The sequence below is a fragment of the Aethalodelphis obliquidens genome, unplaced genomic scaffold (assembly GCF_003676395.1).
Source record: "Aethalodelphis obliquidens isolate GAN/ISIS:26980383/991018 unplaced genomic scaffold, ASM367639v1 scaffold27, whole genome shotgun sequence".
Classification (NCBI taxonomy): Eukaryota; Metazoa; Chordata; class Mammalia; order Artiodactyla; family Delphinidae; genus Aethalodelphis; species Aethalodelphis obliquidens.
This window is the reverse complement of record NW_020837971.1, coordinates 5,272,092-5,293,540: the sequence shown is the minus strand read 5'-3', so window position 1 is coordinate 5,293,540 and position 21,449 is coordinate 5,272,092. Positions and strand designations below refer to the sequence as shown.

General features: G+C 38.0%; 1 protein-coding gene across 1 annotated transcript in view; it reads left to right on the top strand.

Moving 5' to 3' along the window:
- Positions 1-6,178: 6,178 nt before the first annotated feature.
- CCDC146 (coiled-coil domain containing 146) overlaps positions 6,179-21,449 on the top strand; it is a 109,549-nt gene continuing 94,278 nt past the window's right edge. Inside the window, exon 1 of the mRNA XM_027123813.1 lies at positions 6,179-6,393. Coding sequence (XP_026979614.1) covers positions 6,235-6,393 — 159 coding nt within the window. The 5' untranslated portion in view covers positions 6,179-6,234. The remainder of the gene's footprint in view (positions 6,394-21,449) is intronic.

The window sequence follows — 21,449 nt, the reverse complement described above, 5'->3', positions numbered from 1 at the left end:
CACATAAAGAATCTAGATATGAATAAGTGCAATAATTGTATCTGTTGCATTTAGGACTGCCAAGGTCATAGTATCTGATGATGATGATGTTGTTATTGTTGAATTAATTGGATCTGAGGTGACGATAGGCTGCATGTCGGGTTGGCTGCCCAATATTCTGAGCCCGTCATGCTGTGGACCAGAGGCTTCTCAGAAAGAAAAGCCTTCAATGTAGGCTTTTAACTTATCTTCAAAAGAGAATATGCATGTAATCACAGAGACACACTGACAGGACTGAGAGGCACTTGCCATACAACTTTAAATATACCACAATTTTTGTAACCCCATTTTGATATTTCTATGTTTTTTAATAAATATAGGAAACTGAAACAACAACAAAATTAGATGTCCCAGAATTTCCCCTTCCTCCAAGGGGTCCAGCTCTGAATTACTGTAGAAACGGTCGAGTAACTAACCTTTCATAGCAATGGGTGCTGGGGAAAGGAGCACGGGATTATGTTTCCAGGGCAGTTAGAACAGCTAAATTATGAAAAAGAATGCTCAGGTTCTGTGTGGGACTAAGGAAGAAATACTATGTTTGACTTTACATTATACTCCCACTATTCTAAAATAAGCAAAACTTGTGCTTGTTCAGTGACAAGTAATATCAAAAGACAATGTGGTAGTTACCCGCGACATCTTTCTTGAAGCAAGCATTGCCGTTTTATAAGAGTCACCTCATTTGTGTATCCTGGCTCATTCTCTGGTGCTTGGGGTATTTGGTTTTTTGCATGTGCTTCTTGTAATTTGTAATTCAAGACAAATTTCCTTCAAAATTAAAACAAAATGATGATCACCTCTTTAGCTTTAGGAAGAGGAAGCGGTGGTGTGTCTTACAAAACAGGGCCTACCCTGCAATGTTTATTGCTCAATTATTCTTTGTGAAGCTTCCATTTTGGCTCTATCTTATAGCCCCGAGATGAAGTGTAAATAATAGAGGAGTTCAGTGTTCTTCTGTAATGGGACTAAAGCTTTTATTTATCTTCCTTTCTCCTTCACTGGCCTTTTGCTTTCCTGTGTCAAAGCTCAGTACATGTCCTTTCGTTCTAGAAAGCCTCATACAACCATGTCCTCTCTTCTTTGGACTCCTACTGTGTAGCGTGGTACCGCCTTGGTTCAGGCTCTCAGAATCTAACCTTCCAATCAGGGCTGCTTCACTGCAGAACTTTCCCTGTGAATGGCGCCCGCTGGGAATGTGCAGTGCCCGTATAAACCTGCTTCTGCATCCATGCTTTCACAGCACCTGTTTCAGTTATTCATATTTTTATCCTTATGTCTGTGATTCTTTGATTAATTGCTAGCTCACCAGTCTGTGAGCCCCCCTGAGGTGAGGGACCTTGTCTGGTTTTGCTTACCGTGGCATCTATCTCTTACCCATAGCACGGGGGCTGGCTGGCTCATAGCCTCTAAATCGTCTCCTTGCCTCCAAATTCACACCTTTTGCAAACCATTCTTCTCACTGCTACCAACATCTTTACAAACTCAGATAAGTCCTCTCTGCAGAAAATGTAATGGTTCCCCATACATATAGATTAAAATCTAAATTCCAGGATACAAGCTGCTTTTTAAGCCTTATCTACTTTCCTAAAAACACTGCTTTTTATTTAGGCTTATTTTACCTTACCTTGTATGACATAGAGCCAGTTATTTCCCTGCCTTGCTTCCTCTTTAGTTTGTAAATTGCTTGCATCTTTGTAGACTCTTGGTCTTCATAAAACGACTCAATAAATATTTGCTTAATTGATTTAAGTATTATGGAGATATATGTCTCCAGAATCACTATACTGGATAGCTATACAGTTCTTCTTTCACCAGGAATTTAGATGTTTTATAATTATCCTCGTTTATATCACTGTGCCCTGCAAATATATTTTATTCCGTTGTTTTATTTACAGGTTTCAATTATATTGCCTGCCACATGATAATATTAGTATAATGGGCTCTGCAATCCTATATTAACTGATCCTTGAATATTTTTTTTAAAGAGTTTTTTTTTTTTTTTTAATTTATTTTTGGCTGCGTTGGGTCTTCATTGCTCCGCACGGGCTTTCTCTAGTTGTGGTGAGCGGAGGCTACTCTTCGTTGCGGCGTGCGGGCTTCTCATTGCCGTGGCTTCTCTTGTTGCAGGGCACGGGCTCTAGGCATGCGGGCTTCATTAATTGTGGCACGCGGGCTCAGTAGTTGTGGCTCGCGGGCTCTAGAGTGCAGGCTCAGTAGTTGTGGAGCACGGGCTTGGTTGCTCTGCGGCATGTGGGATCCTCCCGGAGCAGGGCTCGAACCCGTGTCCCCTGCAATGGCAGGCGGATTCTTAACCACTGCACCACCAGGGAAGTCCCTTGAATATTTTTTTTGTCTGTTAAACTTTGGTATCTACTTAAAGTCCTTTTGTCCCTGTATTTAATTAGATTAATTCGTGTTTTAGATTTTAATTCGCATGAGACTTTTGCATTTGCCTGTATTGTGTTTTCTTACTTTCGCACTCTTCCTTCTTTCCTAAGGGTTAAAGTTTTTCTGATAATGTCTATCAGAATTCTGTTATAGTGTCTTTTAGTTGCTTCCCTATGTAAAATGTTTTACCTGCCTTAAAATATTTAGAATGTTTTCAAGATAATAGAGATCGAAAACTTCAGCAGACTGAGGAATTTGTGCAAATTCAGCATAGCACCTTCTTTTGTTGCCTAGGTAAACTGTACCATATTTAAAGATGCCATGCTTCGAGAAGATTGCCTGAACTTCAGCTTTCAAGTTAATGCCATCTTGATTATAAAGATTCCAAGAGCCTTTAAAATATATATATTTTTTCCTGTGGAAAGGCATTTTTTAATTTTAAATATAGCAGTGTGTACATGTCAATCCCAAACTCCCAATCTATCTACTTTAAAATAAATAGATGTACTGTACTTTGCAAAACTGTAATAGCAGAAAGCTGGAAACATTCCATATATTTATAAACAGGGGATTATTTGAACAGTTTGTGGCACATCTATGCAATGGGATACTATGGAGCTGTGAAATGGAATGAGAACTATCTCTATATATTATTATGAAATTCTTCAGGATATATTATTCAGTCTAGATGTCTAGGTTTTGCTTCAAAATAATATGGAGAGTGGAGAGGGGAAGTGAAAGGGTTTAGATAAAACAAAATTACTCACGAATTGATATTTGTCGAAGTTTCTATGGTTACGTTTGAAATATTTCTTAAAGAAAAAGCTGAAAATGACAGATATGATCTAATGTTCTGAAGAAACTATTTTCCTGGAAAAGCCCTTAACATCTTTCATCCATGGATTGGACACACGTTTTAGATTATTAACACAAATAAATCTAGATATATCACCAAACCATTTTCAACTCCCTGAAGATTTAAACAAGAAATTGTGATTATTTGCCCAATGTAAAGTGTTGTGGTGCCTTAATAATAATAGGTTCTATTAAAAGACTGCTTTATGGCATTAAAAACATGTATGTTAAAGGAGGGGAAGTCCAAACAAAATCAATGACTATTAATATCATATAAAGAAAGACGATCTGACATGCGGTGCCTCCTGATAGGAGTACACGCTGCCACCTATGAAGTGTTTTTATAGCAGAGGAGGAAGACAAGTGCAAGTGTAATTTATGGCTTTGGCAGAAAATTGGAGATAGCAGAGTGGAAGCTAGAAGTCCAGACGCATTATCACATCTAATATGCATATTTTTTTATGAAACAGAAAAATTAGTTATTCCCATTTTAGAGAGGAGAAAAGAAACATAATGAATCAATGATATGCCTGTGGCCACTTTAATAAATTCAGGAATAAGAGCCTACCAGCACTTCTGGATTCATATCTCAGAACATATTTTCCATATTAAAAGAATGGGGATCCCTATCATCAAAGAGTAGCTAATCTGATAAAATAGATATGAGAGGTGATACGTGTTCAACAAAGCCTTAAAAGTACACAGGCAGAACACTCTTGGACATAAATAGCAGTATATTTTTGGGTCCCTCTCCAAAAGTAAAGGAAATAAAAGCAAAAATAAACAAATGGGAGCTAATTAAACTTAAAAGCTTTTGCACAGCAAAGGAAACCATCAACAAAATGAAAAGACAACCTACTGAATGGGAGAAAATATTTGCAAATTATATGACCAATAAGGGATTGAGATCGAACAAATATAAACAGCTCATACAACTGAACATCAAAAAACAAACAACCCAATCAAAAAAATGGGCAGAAGACCTGAATAGACATTTTTCCAAAGAGGAAATGCAGATGGCCAGCCAACAGGCACATAAAAAGATGCTCAACATCACTAATCATCAGGAAAATGCAAATCTAAACCACAATGAGTTATCACCTCATCTGTCAGAATGGCTATCATCAAAAAGACCACAAGTAACAAATGTTGGCAAGGATGTTGAGAAAAGGGAACCCTTATACACTCTTGATGGGAGTGTAAATTGGTGCAGCCATTGTGGACAACAGTATGGAGGTTCCTCAAAAAACTAAAAATAGAACTACCATATGACCAGGCAATTCCACGTGTATATATCCCCAAAAAGCCAAAAACTCTAATTCAAAAAGATACATGCACACCACTGTTCGTAGGAGCACTATTTACAATTGCCAAGATATGGAAACAACCTAAGTGTCCACCAACAGATGAATGGATAAAGAAGATGTTGTATGTATACACACATGGGATACTACTCAGCCATAAAAAAGAAAGAAATTTTGCTATTTGCGGCAACATGGATGGACTTGGAGGGCATTATGCTAAGTGAAATAAGTCAAACAGAGAAAGATAAATACTGTATGATATCACTTATATGTGGACTCTAAAAAATATAACAAACTAGTGAATAAACATAAAAGAAGCAGACTCACAGATATAGAGAACAAACTAATGGTTACCAGTGGGAAGGTACAAATTATTGGGTGTAAGATAGGCTCAAGGATGTATTATACAGCACAGGGAATATAGCCAATATTTTGTAATAACTGTAAGTAGAAAGTAACCTTTAAAAATTGTATAATAAATTTTTTAAAAAATTTTTAAGCAAAAAAAAAAAATTATGACAGTTGGAGTTATCCTCTCCAGCAAGAGAAGAAAGTAAGTACGCTCTTCTGTTCTGTGCAGATTCACATATATCAGAGATCAAAAGAGATTACATTGGCATTCTCTTATGCAATGGAGACCTCTTACCAGTTCTCTGTTAGAAGGGTAACCATCCCAATGCCACCAAAATGAGCCAATAGAGACCTTGCCAGCCAAGACAGGGGTCCTTTTAGAAACTACTCTGGGTCCACTTGACTACATGAGCAAACCGATGGCCAATACACAGGGCTGGCATCAAAGGTGTGTGACCTGTGCAGTCAAAAAAGGACCCGCTCAGGACTTCCCTGGCAGTTCAGTGGTTAAGACTCTGTCCTCCCAATAAGGGGCCTGGGTTCGATCCCTGGTCAGGGAACTAAGATCCCACATGCCTCATGGTGCTGCCAAAAAAAAAGAAAAAGGGATCCACTCTCAGAAGGGCCTGCACTTGGCTTAATGCTCTGGTGTCACCATCTTGAAATCCTTAGTAATTTTATTTTTGAGCTTATGCTTTGGAAGTGAAGTCTGATGGGACAACTGAGCACACACATGAGCAGCACAGACAGGCCAGTTGGCAATGCACACAAGCCTACAGGCATGAGCTGCGCGGGTAGCAGGCTGTGGGTATGGAGCAATTAGCCTGGCAGCCTAGTGTGCAGATGCATGCCTCAGGCAGTATGTGGCACCACAGGGTGTTGGTTTTTATGTTTCCCAAATTAATTTGAATTACCTTTGTGTTATATTTTAAGGATGAAGCTTCTTTTTATTAACCCAATCCATGAATAGTAATTGAGTGCCTACTACAATGCTCCATAAACAAAATTAGGTTTCTTTTCTGCCTTCATGGAGCTTATATTCTAGTTACATAATTTTTTCCAATTAATACAGTAATAGTCTCTTTAAAATTAGAATTATTGCTTTGAATGCATCATTGGAGAGTATCTTTACAAAAAGGCAGTCTTTTATAATCATGTGACTGTAGCTAACTTTTCTGACCTATAATTTCATTGAATAGATTACTCTAGTTGCTTTGCTTGCTTTTATTATTTTCCATAACTGAAGACATCCCTAAATAGCTGAATATGGAATGATTTTATTTTAGAATTGTGAAAAATGGAAGACAGTACCACAGACACAGAACAAGAAGAGGAAGAGGAGAAAGGTGAAAAGGATCAAGAAGACCCCATTTATGCTGTAGCACCCACGATTAACATCCGAGATGAGCGATTCGTTGATGTATCTACAACTCCAGCTTTCATTTGTCTGCATGAGGTACATATATATTTATATATTACTACAGTAAGACTTGTCTCACTATCCACTTAAAAATTCAGATGAAGTTAATATCATTATAAAAATAATTTATTATTTGTAACCTGTAGGCAATATGTACTGTTTGAAGCACATTAAAATAAAACAGCCCCTACATTCTCTTCCAAAAGCCTATGGTATACTCCTGGACTAATGCAGCAGTGTAGGTTCTGATACTTTTAAGGCATAATAAATATTTGCATATATGCAGCCACTTAAGTATATTCTGTATGTTGGTAAATGATTTCTTTCATTACTGGATACATTACATTTACATCCATAAAATGAAGATAAAATATCTTGTCATATAATGATAGAGAGAATATACATTTACCTAACCAAATGTAGTTACTGCAGTACAGCACAGAAACATGCTGTTTCCTATTAGCAGAGAAGCAAAAAGGGGAATCTGATTTTTGTTAGGTTTTTGTCTGACTTTTTAAAAAATGAGGAACATTTAGGAAATACCCATATATGAGGAGAGTTTTTCTTTAACAGTAACTGACCACATATGCAATCTGTCACGCTTGAGAGCTGTACTTTAGAAAATGATTTAGGGGACATTTGAATTCTGGACTCTTAACCTTATGTGAATATAACTGAATAAAACATCTAAGAAACTTGATAGTCATAATAAAAATAAGCTTAAAAAAGTCTTTGGGCAAAATCAGATTTTACTTAAAACCAAGAAGCAATACTAAATCCTCGCCCAAATATTTTCTTGGTGTAAATATTTTAAACAATTGCTACAACTATTGTTGAGCTTTTTTTTTTTTTTTTTTTTTTTGCGGTACGCGGGCCTCTCACTGTTGTGGCCTCTCCCGTTGCGGAGCACAGGCTCCGGATGCGCAGGCTCAGCGGCCATGGCTCACGGGCCCAGCTGCTCCGCGGCATGTGGGATCCTCCCAGACTGGGGCACGAACTCGTGTCCCCTGCATCGGCAGGCGGACTCTCAACCACTGCGCCGCCAGGCAAGCCTGAGCTTTTGTTTTATATATACATATAAACCTCATATCCGGGACACATGATATCAGTTTGTCCCATTACTCATGTTTTCAGCATTGATCACTTGGTTAAGGTGGTGACTTCTAGCTTTCTCTCCTATAAAGTTATTACTTTTCTTCTTGAAATTGATAAGCACCTACGAGGAGATACTCTGAGGCTATTTTAGTATCCTATTCCTTCTAAAATTTTCACCTACTAGTTTTACATCTCTTGATGATTCTTGCCCAAATTAATTATGATTACAATGGTTGCCAAATGGCAATTTTCTCATTCCATCATTTTTTCTACATTTATTAGTTGTCTTCCTACTATAAGGTAGAACTTTCTCTTCTTTTCTTTCTATCTGTCTATCCATCCATCCATCCATCCATCAGGGTGGACTCATGAGTTCTTATTCTACTCAGTGAGCTATAATCCATTATTGCCATTATTCATTCTGATGCTTCAGTTGTCCCAGATTTGGCCAGTGTACACCCTTTCAGGAAGGCTTACTTTTGACATGCTCCTATGATTCTTTGTGTACCTTTTAACTTTCTGTCATAGAATATGGTCCAGATTCATCTTGCATTTTCTTTGCTCCAACTCTAGGATCAGCCATTTCTCAAAGGATCCTTGGTTCCTATTTTGGTGGAGAATGATATTTGAAAACTAAGATCTCAGTGCTGGCTGTGTTCATTGCTATTGGTCTGTCATTGCTTCTCAGCGCTCTCAGAGCTGGGAAATAGGTGCATAAATATATTTATCCACACAAATTTATATCTATTTCTATGCGTATCTTGATATATTTAGAACGATGAGCTCATATCTCTAGTATTAATATTTTCAAATGATCAGCATTCTCTATTTCTGTTAAAATCCATCATATATCCAGCTTTGCAATAGTATTTCTACTTTTATACCACTACCTTTAATAATTATATCAAATAAAGGTACAGTTTATTTCTACCAAAGGTTATGCTAACAATAAAAATTATAGTCAAATTTTTTAAGCCACAGATAAAGAAACATGGAAGATTTGACTTGTAAAGTCAAAGGAGAACTTAGGACAACTTCTCTTGCATATTGATCTTCAATGTAACAATTCATTAAATATTTCAAGAATCTCTCAATACTCAACGTATGCACAAATTATAGCTATTAATCATTGAATATGACCAGCCCCTAATAAACTAGATAACTTAGATTATACGGTGAAAGAATGGTCCTCCCATTTTGAGTAGTAATTACACCAGTAATTTTACTGCCGGAGAATTCTTCCTTTAGCCAGCAAAATCTTGCAGAATGAATTATTGGCTTCAAACAACTTTGTTTCCATAATAAACACCCCTGAGATTGTTCCTATTGGCATCTATAGCTTTTTATTCTAACTCTTTTAACATTCCTCTAAGATTCGCGAGTCTTAGAATTTTTTTAACGTACTATGTAAAAGCTATCCTCCTTCAGTTGCCTAAACAGAAGCTGAATCTGCAGAATAGCAAGAGTTCTGAGAGAAAGCTGTCAGAAATCCACTTCCAAAGGCCCAGGTGCTTGGCATCACACTGAAAGAACAAGATGCTGCTTATAGCATTTATTGTTGTTAATGGTAGTCACAGAGTTGGTCCAGCACTATTGAGTTGTAAAACATGGATGTCATGCTGTCATCTAATATTGCCTACAGAATGTGTTCAGTATTTATGGCACTCTGCGATTTGGGCCCAAACTATTTTTGTAATCTAATAATTTACTTAGGTCTTCATGATCTTCTGCTTATGTTACTCCCCTTAGCATGGACTCTCCCATATTCAGATGGCTAGGAAACTGGCACACATTCACAAAGCATGATACAAGGTCGTGGCTGTCCACAATCTTCCTACTTACGTTGCCTCTTGAAAGACTGTGCTACTCCAACTGAAAAAATCAGATCAAACACTTGTATAGGCCACACTTTTAAACCCCTGCATCTATTCCTAACCTCTTAGAATCTGGCTCAGTTCCCACCTCCTTCAAAAAACTGTGCCTATGCAGTCAGTTCACAGCGTTTTCTCCAACCTGTCTACTCTTACAGCATTTGTAGGCTGTACCTTTCACTTGATACAAGATCATTAACAGATATTTATTGAATATCTTCTCATCATATAATATATTGCATAGAAAATTTAATTTCTCACTGATATGATCACATTAAACAATAAGACTTAACAGGGTATGAACTACACTGTGTTAAATTCACACTTTGGGATTAATGTTCAAAGTGGGGCTTGGGAACTAAGTCACATCAATGGACTGTGTGGGTTAATTCTGGACACCTGCTCCCCAACTCTTCCATTGCTGCCTAATTATGGGGGCTGGCACTCCACAGACTTTTCTTGTCCCGTTGAAAACTTTTATTAAAAATTTTTTTTTGCTAAGGTATAACATATACACAGTAAACCTCGCAAATACTCAGGGGCCAGCAGTTTTTTCTTACATATGCCAGTAACCAACATGTTCAGAACTAAATTCATCATTCTCCCAATCCTAATTCTCCTCCTGCATTCTCTTTACCAGTTTGAGGGTAAGATATCTCCATTAAGTATTCCTTGAATTTATCTCTTCTTCATTCCTGTCATATTCCCACTCAGATGAAAATATATTTCCTGCAACCCAGTGGTGTCCCTTGAGACTCTTCCCAGTCATTTCTCCCACCAAAGTTAGACCTATTCTGACTTATCACTATGTATTAGTTTTGCCTCTTTTCAACAATCATATGAATGGAATCGTACAGTATGTTTTCCATTGTGTCTGGCTCCTTTTGGTAAACACTGAATCTGTGAAATTTATTCATAGTACCATGTGTGCCTTAGTTCAATGTTTAAAAATTGCTATATAGTGTTCTTTTGTGTAAATATACCATAATTTTCTTGTCCATTCTATTTGATTTAGAGATTTGGGTTGTTTCCTGTTTGGATGATTATGAATAAGGTGCCATGATCATTCTTATGCATGCCTTATACTTATGAATTCATTTATCTTGGGTGTTTACCTAGGAGTGGGGTTCCTGTGTCATAGTTTAGGTTTATATTCAGCTTTAGTTGATACCTTCAAATGGCTTTCCAAAAAGATTATACCAAGATATACACTCTGATGGGCAATATGTAACTGTTTTCATCTAATACCATGGCAAGGGTCATGTGTGATTTTATGTATATCCTACACAGCACCTGGCTCAAGACCTTGCACAGAGACAAGCAGTAAATATTTAGTATTTAAAAATCATTCTTTTAACAAATAGCATATGTCTCTTTGTTCAAAGCTCATGTCTGTTGCACATTCAGGCTTAATGTAAGTTATAGCTTTCATGGTATTCCCTAAGTCAGGATTTCTACTTTTAAACTCTACATGGTTATGTAAAGTAGCTCTGATTTCTAAGGGTGACCTTGGTTGTCAAATGTCAATGTGTCAGATGTTGAACTTTTCCAAAACGTGGACGCCATAAAGTCATCCTTGTCTTAATGCCAAGAGCCAAAATCAAAACATGAAATTATCTTGCCTAAGACTTTTGGCTCTTTTAATTTTCACCAGAATGCGTCAGCTCCTCCCTTGTCTTCATTTCCTGAAAATAATTTTTGTGCCAGTCATTGTTAAGTCTTTGACCTGACTTAACCCAGGGGTAGAGAAAAGGTAGCACAGGAGCATTTGGGAGGCACAAGGGACAGTGTGAACACTGGAGGGAAACACTAAGGAAGTAAAAGTGTGACTCTGTACAGAATACGAAATTCTGTTGAAAGTAGAGTGTGGGGTATGCAAGCATTGTGGGTGTGTAGATGAAGATGGATTAGGCTTGTTGACATGTGACCTTTTCACTGAAACAGCTTCTATATAAAACTATCAACTTTTGGACTCCTTAAAAATGTGTAATCAATATATTTGTGTTCAAGTTTTAGTTTCACGTCCAATGGGAAAAGAACTGAGATAGCAAGAAGTTTTTGAAGAGCAGTGGGAGACATTAAGTCTTAATCCGTTTAACAGATATTAATTCAGCACCCACTATGTGCCAGGCTCTGTGCTAGGAGATGTTTATTACCATTATTATTAAAGTTACTGAAATTTACTCAAATTTATCCTTTCAGCTCCTCCTTTGTCTTGAGCACGTCCTGTGTGCTGCACAGTGCTAGACGCATGGACATTCACAGGCATAAAGCATATGAAAGGGTACTGTTCTTTAGAAGCTTAATTTGGGAAATAAGAAACTTGACATGTTAAATATCAACAAAAGGCAATGGATCGTTGAGAGCCTGGAGGTGCCAAAAGTGTAATTAGAACTGAATGGAAGGAACAATCACCGTGGGTTGAGATGATCTGGAAAAAAGCTTTTCAGAGGCAGTAGGACATGAGAGGGGATATTTTGTCCATATCCATGGGGTCCACTATGAACCTACTTTTCTTATCTTAAGCTTTGCCCACACCTATACATGCATATACTTGGAATGTCTTCACCTGGATGACCCCCAAGTTACCTCCAACTAAACATGCTCAGAATTAAATTTATTACTCTCCTCCCAAACCTAATTCTCCTCCTGTATGCTGTCAGTTTATTTTCTCTCTTAAATATCTATTAAATTCTTCTGTTTTCCATTCCCACCATATCACCAACTGGAATACCATTTCAGTGATCAAGAGAAGATGTGAAGAGAGACTGAACCAAGCAATGGCCATGGAAGAAAGGATAGAATACATATAGGAGAGATAGTAAGGAAGTATAAAATGCTGGCTTTAGTGTCTGAATGGATGGGGACGGGGTGAGGGAGAGGAAAAAGTCTAAACTGATGTTTGGATTTCTGATTTAGGAAAGTGGCTGGATTATGGTACTATAAGTGACAGAGAATTCAGAATAAGCAATGGTCTGAGGGGAGTGTCCAATATGTGAATCTCAGGCTTACCAGGGAAGTCCCTGGGCTGAAGATATAGACATAGCAGGTTCTTGGTATTCAGACTGCTTTTCTGAAAGGAATGCAAATTGCTTCTTATGTGTATTTAACAGCACAGTCTACCACTGCATATTTATGAAAAGATGTTGCCATTGTTTACCTAATTCCCTACCTTTAATATTATCTCTTTTTTTGGGGGGGGATATTCACATGTTCAAACGACACTTTCTTATTTTTTATTAATTTTGATCTCTTAAGGCTGGTAACAGATTAAATATATTTTTGGAATTTTTAATAAAAATTTTAAATGAATTTCTGAAAACTTGGTGATTTTCTGATGCTACTAAAGCTTCCTTCATTTTCAAGATTGGATCTTCTATAGAGTTACTGATGAGTTTCTTGAAATAATCTGTAATGAAATTTAAAATGTTTTTCAGAGATTGAAAATGTTTTCTATTTCTTTCATACATGAATTAATTAATCAAGTAACTGGTTACAAAGATGAAAGTGTAAGATTCCCATCCTCAAGGAGTCAAGGTAGTTTCAAGTATATAATTTAATTTTCATAATGATTTCATAAGGAAGTTTGAGATATCATTATTTCCATCTTAAAGGTTCTGAAAGATTGAGACTTGCCCTGGTTTGCACAGCTAGGCAGATGCAGAGCCAGGCCTGGAACCCAGTCTCCTGTCTCCTAGCCTGACACACATTTCACCTGACATTCTTCACTTGACATTCACACATTTAAACACTGCTATTTTAGGGTTTTACAAATTGACTTTTTAAGTAAACTGTATATTAAAAGAAAAAATAAAGATAAATATTTTAACTCTCTATTTAAATATTTCTCTTCAGTTTCCCTATCCTTTCTTAGTTATCACACCTCACTAATAGCTGTACTTAGAGAATAGGCATTTAAAAACTGCTAAATTTCTTTTTAAAATATTTCCACAAGTCTTGTTATTGTTGGCATGTTTTCCTTCAGACACTGAGGCAGGCTCACAAGAATAATTCTTCAAGATTTTGTTTGGCTGTCAAGAAACTTTAAACAGACTGATAATTTATTAAACAATACAGATAGGTTCCATTTTTCCCATAAAGGGTCTTATTTTATTTTTTTACTTTGACAGTAAGGTGGAAATTTTAAAATCTTTCCATGTGGAAGAAGACCGTGGGTCATGCCTGGCATATACTTAAACGTTTGGTGTATTGACATGGCTCTTATCTATTTACAAAAGTTGGAGATTTATATCAGGATATATATTTATATCAGGATATACATTTATATCAGGATTACAGGCATAGAAGCCATATTCCACTTTGCAAAGTAGATTAGCACCCCTAAATTCAATCAGTAAAAATCGTACACTGTACAAAAACTCAGGATAAGAGAAAAGAAGGCCCCCTGTTAGGATATCCTCACCCTTGGCACCTGCAAGATGATTCTGGCCAGGAATCTGGGGGTGTTGTCGCAAAAAACTCTGCTATCTGAACACATGATCAGTGTTAAATGGGAGTCAGAGAGTGTTGAAAATTGGGGATAGAGAGGACTTGGCGGTTCTTCTGCCTCCTGTCTCTGAGCTTATCTCCTACTCGTTCTGAAAATCCTTCCTGAGCATCCACCACACGTCAGACTCCGGGCTTGGGACCAGAGGCAAATGCAGCAGGGAGCGGCTCTACCCTCGGCCGCATGTGTACCTTCATCTGTGTGGTTAATGCTTCTTGATTTCCCCTTCCTTTTTTTGATTCCTTTATTGACATAATGAGAACCTAGTTTGTGTGTGCATGCATGCTTGTGTGTTTATTTTAATTATATACTTAATAAAGTTTTAATTACCTCTTTATTTGTCACTGGTTTTTTTTAGCTACTACTGTAACAAGTTGATATAAATATTTAAAATAATACTCTAAACTCGGATGCTGTTTTTTTTTTTTTTTTTAATAGTCACTGTGAACAGATGTTGCTTTCTAAAATAAGGATTAGGAGAAATACTTAATGGTACTGTTTTTTCCTCTGAGAAAGAAAGTTCTTGAGAGAGAAAGTAAGTCGGCTTTTGATAGCTTGTGGTTCTCAGTAGAGAATGTGCATCTTGAGAAACAAAGTACCTTTAGTAACCCAAGAACTATTTGAATAGATTAGTCACTGAAGATGGAAGCTTAAGGATTAAAATAAATAATGCTCTTTTGATTAAAATCTATGTTATATAGGTGGATGGGGAGATGGTACTCTTATCTGTTGGGGAGATTTTGGGGAAATAAAGCAGAGGGGAGTAGGGTTGGGAATTTGGCTATTCAGCAACTGCATCTACAGGTCACAGCAGTAAATGAGTCAGCAGGAGTGAACACCAGAAAAGTCTGCTGAAACAAAGCAGTCATTACAGTCTTCACTAGGCAAACAGGATCAGGGTCTCAGTGGTCAAGTAGTAAGATAAAAGCCAGACTAGGAAGTTAAAGAATAGAATATCAGAGAGCCAGGGATTAAAGTTTTTTCAGCCATGAGGTTAGTATTTTTTTCTTTTTAACTATTTTCTAATACATAAAATATGCAGTACAGTAAGTCCTCTACATTCAAATGAGTTCTGTACCAAGAGCGACTTCGTAAGTCCAATTTGTTTGTAAGTCCAACAAAGTTTGCCTAGGTACCCAACTAACACAATTGGCTATATACCGCTGCTTTTACGCTTGCTTCTGGACATCCTGGGCTTGAAATAAAGATACTGTACTACTGTACTCAATACAGTACTGTACAGTAAAGTACACAAAAGCACAACCACTTGTAGAGGATGCATGCATGTGACAATATACACCAGACGTGTGAACTAACTTATGTGACTGGACATGTGAATGCACGTTCGCATCTTTGAAAGTTCGCAACGTGAAGGTTCCTATGTAGGGGACTTACTGGAGTACAAAATTCAAAGGTGCAGAATTGTACACAGTGAAAAGTAAGTCAGCCTGTCACCCCATCCCCCAGTCCACTGTCCCCTTCCCCAGAGGCAACCATCATTAACAGTCTCCTATATAGCCTTGCGGAAGTCTACGCACAAACAAGCAAGTGGTAGTATAATATACGTACTTGCTTTTTTCACATATACATGCAACTGTTATGTTCTTTTTAATGTTTCCATGGTATTTCAATGCACGGTGGAGCATACTTTAATCAAATCCCTATTATAAGATATTTGGATTATTTCTGATCTTCTGCTCTTACAGACAATGATAGAGTCAGTAACCTTAGGCGTGCCTCATTTCACACTGAAATAATTATATTAAAAGGACATATTCCTATCCCAAAAAAGAGGGGATATATGTAAACATATAGCTGATACACTTTGCTGTACAGGAGAAACTAACACAACGTTGTAAAGCAACTATACTCCAATAAAAATTAATTTAAAAAACTCAATGAGTGTAAAATAAAAATTCAAGTGATAAAAAAGCATCTTGTCATAATTTGACAGCATTTTTTTCCTATCTCCATAGAACATAAAATAATGGTGTGTCATATATTCGATGATGTCTTAGATTTAATCAAATGTGTAACTATTTTCTATAAAAAATCTTAAATATTGGCATTATTTTAGAAAATTACCCAGTTCCAAATATTAACACTAGTACACCTTCTTATTTTAAAAAATGAGCATATTTTAAGTCAGTAGAATTTACCTCCAATAAATGTTTACTGAAAACCCTCAAAAAAAGAACTGTACCAGTACAATGTGGAATATTAAAGTAAAGAAGACAGCCCCTGAACTAAAAGAATTTTAAAAATTTAAAGAAAGGACAAATTCCTAATAGTGGGATTGCTGGATCAATGGGTTTGTTTAAAAAATTTTTTTTAATTGTGGAAAAATAGACATAACATAGAATATACCGTCTTGACCTTTTTTTTTTTAGCCGTATGCGGGCCTCTCATTATCGCAGCCTCTCTAGTTATGGAGCACAGGCTTCAGACGCGCAGGCTCAGCGGCCATGGCTCACGGGCCCAGCCGCTCCGCGGCATGTGTGATCCTCCCAGACCGGGGCACGAACCCGCATCCCCTGCATCAGCAGGCGGACTCTCAACCACTGCGCTACCAGGGAAGCCCCTTGACCATTTTTAAATGTACGGTTCAGTAGTGCTAAGTATATTCACCTTGTTCTGCACCCAATTTCCAGAATTTTTCATCTCACAAAACTGAAACTCTCTATCGATTAAACACCTTCTCATTTCCCCCTCCTCCCAGCTCCTGGCCACCACATTCTACTTTGTTTCTATGAATCTGACTACTCTTAGATACCTCATAGTTTACAATACATCGTCTTTTGTGACTGGCTTATTTTACTTAGCATAATGTCTTCAAGATGCATCCATGTTGTACCCTGTGACAGGATTTCCCTCCTTTTTAAGACAATAATATTCCATTGTATGTACATACCACATTTTGTTTATCCGTTTAGCTGTCAGTGGACACTTGGGTTGCTCCCACCTCTTGGCTATTATAAATAATGCTGCTATGAACATAGTGTACAAGTATCTCTTTGAGATCCTACTTTCAATACTTTTGAAGTGGAATTGCCAGATCATGAGTTTGTGTATTTAAAAAGACATTTTTACTGCTAAGGTGCTCTCCATAAAGGTTGTAATAATTTATGTTCCCCTCAACAATAAATGTCTCTTTACTGTGCTCTGTCTGACTTTTCAACTTCTGTCACTCTGTTGGGGGAGAAGGTTATCTCATCATAGTCTTTATTTACATTTACGTTAAAATGAGTGGAGTGGAGCATCTTTTCATATGTTTAAGATTGTTTTAAAATATAGTGTATTGGGAGTCCCTGGTGGTCTAGTGGTTAGGATCTGGTGCTTTCACTGCTGTGGCCCGGGTTCAATCCCTGGTCAGGGAACTGAGATCCCGCAAGCCTCGGGGTTCAGCCAATAAGTAAATAGATAGATAGATAAATAAAATATGGTGTATTAATAGAAAATGTGAGGTATAGGAAGGCCAACAGGTCAGGAGACAATTGCCACTGGAATGATAGTCTATTACTCACAGTTCCTAAAAGAAGGAGGCATGCCATGTCATGGGGGGAAGCACCAGGTGGGTCAGGAGGCAGAGGGAGAGGGCAGAACAGTGGGCAAGAGCCTTTATTGTTGTTTCCCTGGGAAGGAATGGATGAAGCAGAGTAAGCAGCTTAGGATTGGCTAGTTTGAATAATTTCAGCAGGCTCTGGGGCATAGGAGATGTCCCTAGTTGTTTGGCACCTGGCATTGGGATGATGAGGGCAGTTGTATAGTTGACCAGAGTGTGAGGACCTAATAAACGAGATGGCTAAGGGTGTGGACTCTGGATTGGTTGGTTTCCGTTTGAAAAGTTGTCCTCCTCCCAGGCGGAGGACTCTTGTCAAGGTGGGCGAGGAGGACAATGAAGGAGGCAAGGTGACTCAGGCATATTATCAGGTGGTTTTGAACAAGGCGCATCTGGCATAGGCATGTAGGGCAGATGCTAAAGCATCAACTTTACAGAAGCTGGAAGCATGGTTAATGTAGAGACCTATTTGTACTTTCTTTTTTTCGTAAATTTTGTTCACGTCCTTTTTTCCTTTTTTTTTATTGTGTAGTTTTTCTTAGAGATTCATAGAAACTCTTTATACATACAGAAAGTAGGCCTTTGTGTATAATATGCATTGCAAACTCTTTCTCTCGGATTTTGGATTTCTTTCGAGTTTGCTTAAGGTGGCTTTTCTCCATGTGGCAGTTTATTTTTTATGTGCTTAAATTTACTGATCTTTTCTTTTACAACTTCACGATTTTAGGTCCTACTTAAGAAGACCTTTGGCACTCTGATACATAAATTGTTTCCTGTGTTTTCTCCTAGTACATTGATAGTTTGAGTCATCGTATTTTAACCTTTATTCTATCTGGCATGTACGTTGGTATAAGGGGAAATGGAGAGGAGATGATGGGAAGCTTAGAACCTCATGCCAAGTCCATTATCTTCTGAGGCAAATGTTCTTTACATATTCCCAGCCCATGCATACCTAGGTGTAGGCAAACAAGTATACCTGGGTGGCATCAGAGATATGAATTAAGGGGGTACAAGAATTACCAGACATCAACCTCAGATTAAGAAGGCAGGAATTTTGCTGTCTATAGAGACTATATCTAAGAATGGACAGGCTCAAACTATGTTAAATACTAATGGTTTGGAAAGAAAATCTCTGATTGGTGGGAGGTTGCGGGGAGTGGAAGAGTGGTTCAGTAAAAATGGGTTGCAGTCCTTGCTCTGCATGTACTAGCCATACAGACTTCAGAAAGCCAGGTAAGTTCTCTGAGCCTCATTTTACACTAATAGTACATTTCTCACCTTCAAGGGTACCTCACTGTCTACCATCGTGATTTTCATCCTCTTTTTAAACTGCTTTTATCACTTTTTTTTCCAGTAAAAATCATACACAGCAGCACAATATGTAAAACAGAGTTGGATGTGGTGGATATAGAAGTGAAGGATGCAGAGGTGAAGGTCGCTCCCCATTCTCTCCCCTTCACATCTCCTGTCACCACCAGCACCACGGCTCCAGTCCCCCTGGGGCGCTGGGGAAACCCCCATGCTCTGTGTAGATAGTTTGTGAACTGCATAAAAGGGAGCCATCTCTCTTCCACCCTAAAACCCTTCTCAGCACAGCCAAAGGAAACACAGACCTGCCTCCAGAAAGCTGTGGAAAGCAACGTGACTATACTGAAGGTTCCCTCAGGAAGAGAGGAGGGAGTTCCACAGCGCATCATGCGGCAAAACTTCCTAAAATTCCTCATCAAAGCAGATTCCTCTCCCACACACACCCAACTTGACCCCCTCTTTAAAAACTTCCCCGGAAACATTTTTTCCCATCCCCAGGCAGGTTTTTCCCCCTTTCTATCTACACCCCTCTTCTCCTTGATATCTTTGGCCATTTCATTATTTTATAAAACAGTCTTTAGAGTTCCTTCCAGTTTTCCTCCCCACCCAGTATCCCATCATCACCTCAGGTCCAGGCACAGAACTGAACAATCAATAGGTGGCAGGGGGAGATTGTAGGCACTTAGATTTGATTTTTTTCTTGCATTAACATAAGGATTAAATATCACTTGCTTGAACTTATAGTCAAATCCCTCTACAATCTGATCACCCATTTCTTTCTTCTCTTTAATTTTTTTTTACTGTTCTCTGCTATATATACCTTATGCTCCAGCCACATTAGACCTATCATTGTTTTCCTAACCAGCTCCTGATTTTCCAACCTGCTTTTGCTCATCCTCTACACAGCCTAGGAGTGCTTTCCACACTTCAGTGCTTCAGAACTCTATGCAGTTTTTCCAGGACAGCTCAGACCCCACCTTCTTAAAGCATGCCACTTCCTTGACAAAATGGGAACACTTCTGTTGCTGTAACTTCCCTGCATAGTGCTTGTACCATATGCCACTTATTATTTCTTCCCTGTTTTTTAAGCTAATCTATAGTAGCTTTAGGAACTTTGAAAGCACGAAGCCTTTGCTATTCTTCTTGATATTCCTTGCCAACTCTTAGTGCACTGTAACATGTGTAGCCATGCCACTTGCAAAGGAATAGATGTACATAGTAATTAGTAACGTCCTCTACCAGAAGGATCACACTACTGAATCACTACTTCACAAGGCACACTTAAAGAGGAGAAATTTCTTCTGAGTTTCTGAATGCATTTTCCGCATCAAGTCCACCTAAATTCTCAGATACTTAAATGTTTAAAGTTAGAAATACCTGGGACTTCCCTGGTGGCTCAGTGGTTAAGAATCCGCCTGCCAATGCAGGGAATACGGGTCCGAGCCCTGGTCCAGGAAGATCCCACATGCCACGGAGCAACTAAGCCCGTGTGCCACAACTACTGAGCCTGCGCTCTAGAGCCCATGAGCCACAACTACTGAGCCCTCGTGCCACAACTACTAAAGCCCGCGTGCCTAGAGCCCGTTCTCCATAACAAGAGGAGCCACTGCAATGAGAAGCCCACGCACCGCAATGAAGAGTAGCCCCCGCTCGCTGCAACTAGAAAAAGCCCGCGCGCACCAACGAGGACCCAACGCGGCCAAAAATAAATTAATTAATAAAATAAAATAAAATTCTAAAAAGAAATATCATAACACGTTAGAGCCATTGTACATCTACTTCAGTTTTATTTTTGCTGACTGAGCAAGGGATATGCAATGGGGAGGCAGTGATTTTCAAATATTTTTTGAAAACAGAACAAAATCTTTTAAGTGAAATTGAAGATGAAGCCTCAAAATCCAAGATATAAAAGCAGAACTATTCGAGGTGAACAGTGCTTCATGCAGCATACATTCTCCTGGCATCTCCCCCTATCCCACTTCCTTTAGCCTTCATGAAATATGTCTACAGAACCTTAGGGTCGCTGGGGACACAGTTCAAGAACCTCTACTATAGCGGTTCAGCCTGTTAAACACCAACCCCATAAATACCATACCATAAAGACTGTAACTTATGTAACCATTCAACTTCCATAACTACCCATGATATACCCATGAGCCGCTCTAGATTTTTAATCATTTGCTTGATCAGATAAAGACAAAAATTTTACTTGTTATAGGATAGAAATTTTAAAAGTCACCATCGGCAGCACCATTCATTTATAAATGATATTTGCATTTTTAAGGAATTATTTTATATAATGAAATTTTATATAATGAAAATAAGAACTTTGGTGTTTACATGAGAAATCTTTTGGCTCCCAAAGAACTTACAAAATGCTTTGTAGTTAAGGGGAATGTTTTCCTGGTGAATCCTGCCATGTAACCATGGAAGTAAAACAGTGTTTGGAGAGAACAGAAACTTGCCTGCCTTTTCTGCCAGAATTGTTATAAATTCTGACTTAGCTACAGAAAATAAATAATTTTTAACCACTAGGTTAAGTAGGGACATTAACACCCTTGAAAATAAATTCTTAAAAAAAAAATCTTCTATCAACAGAATATCATGTAATTGTTTTTGTTAAGATACAAAAGAGATGTTTCATCTTAAATTACGATTTAATTGGAATCATCTTCCACTTTGTAGATTCACACAGAAAATCAGAGCAGGGGTGATACTGAGGTTTACAATGTATGTACTTTACCATGGAATT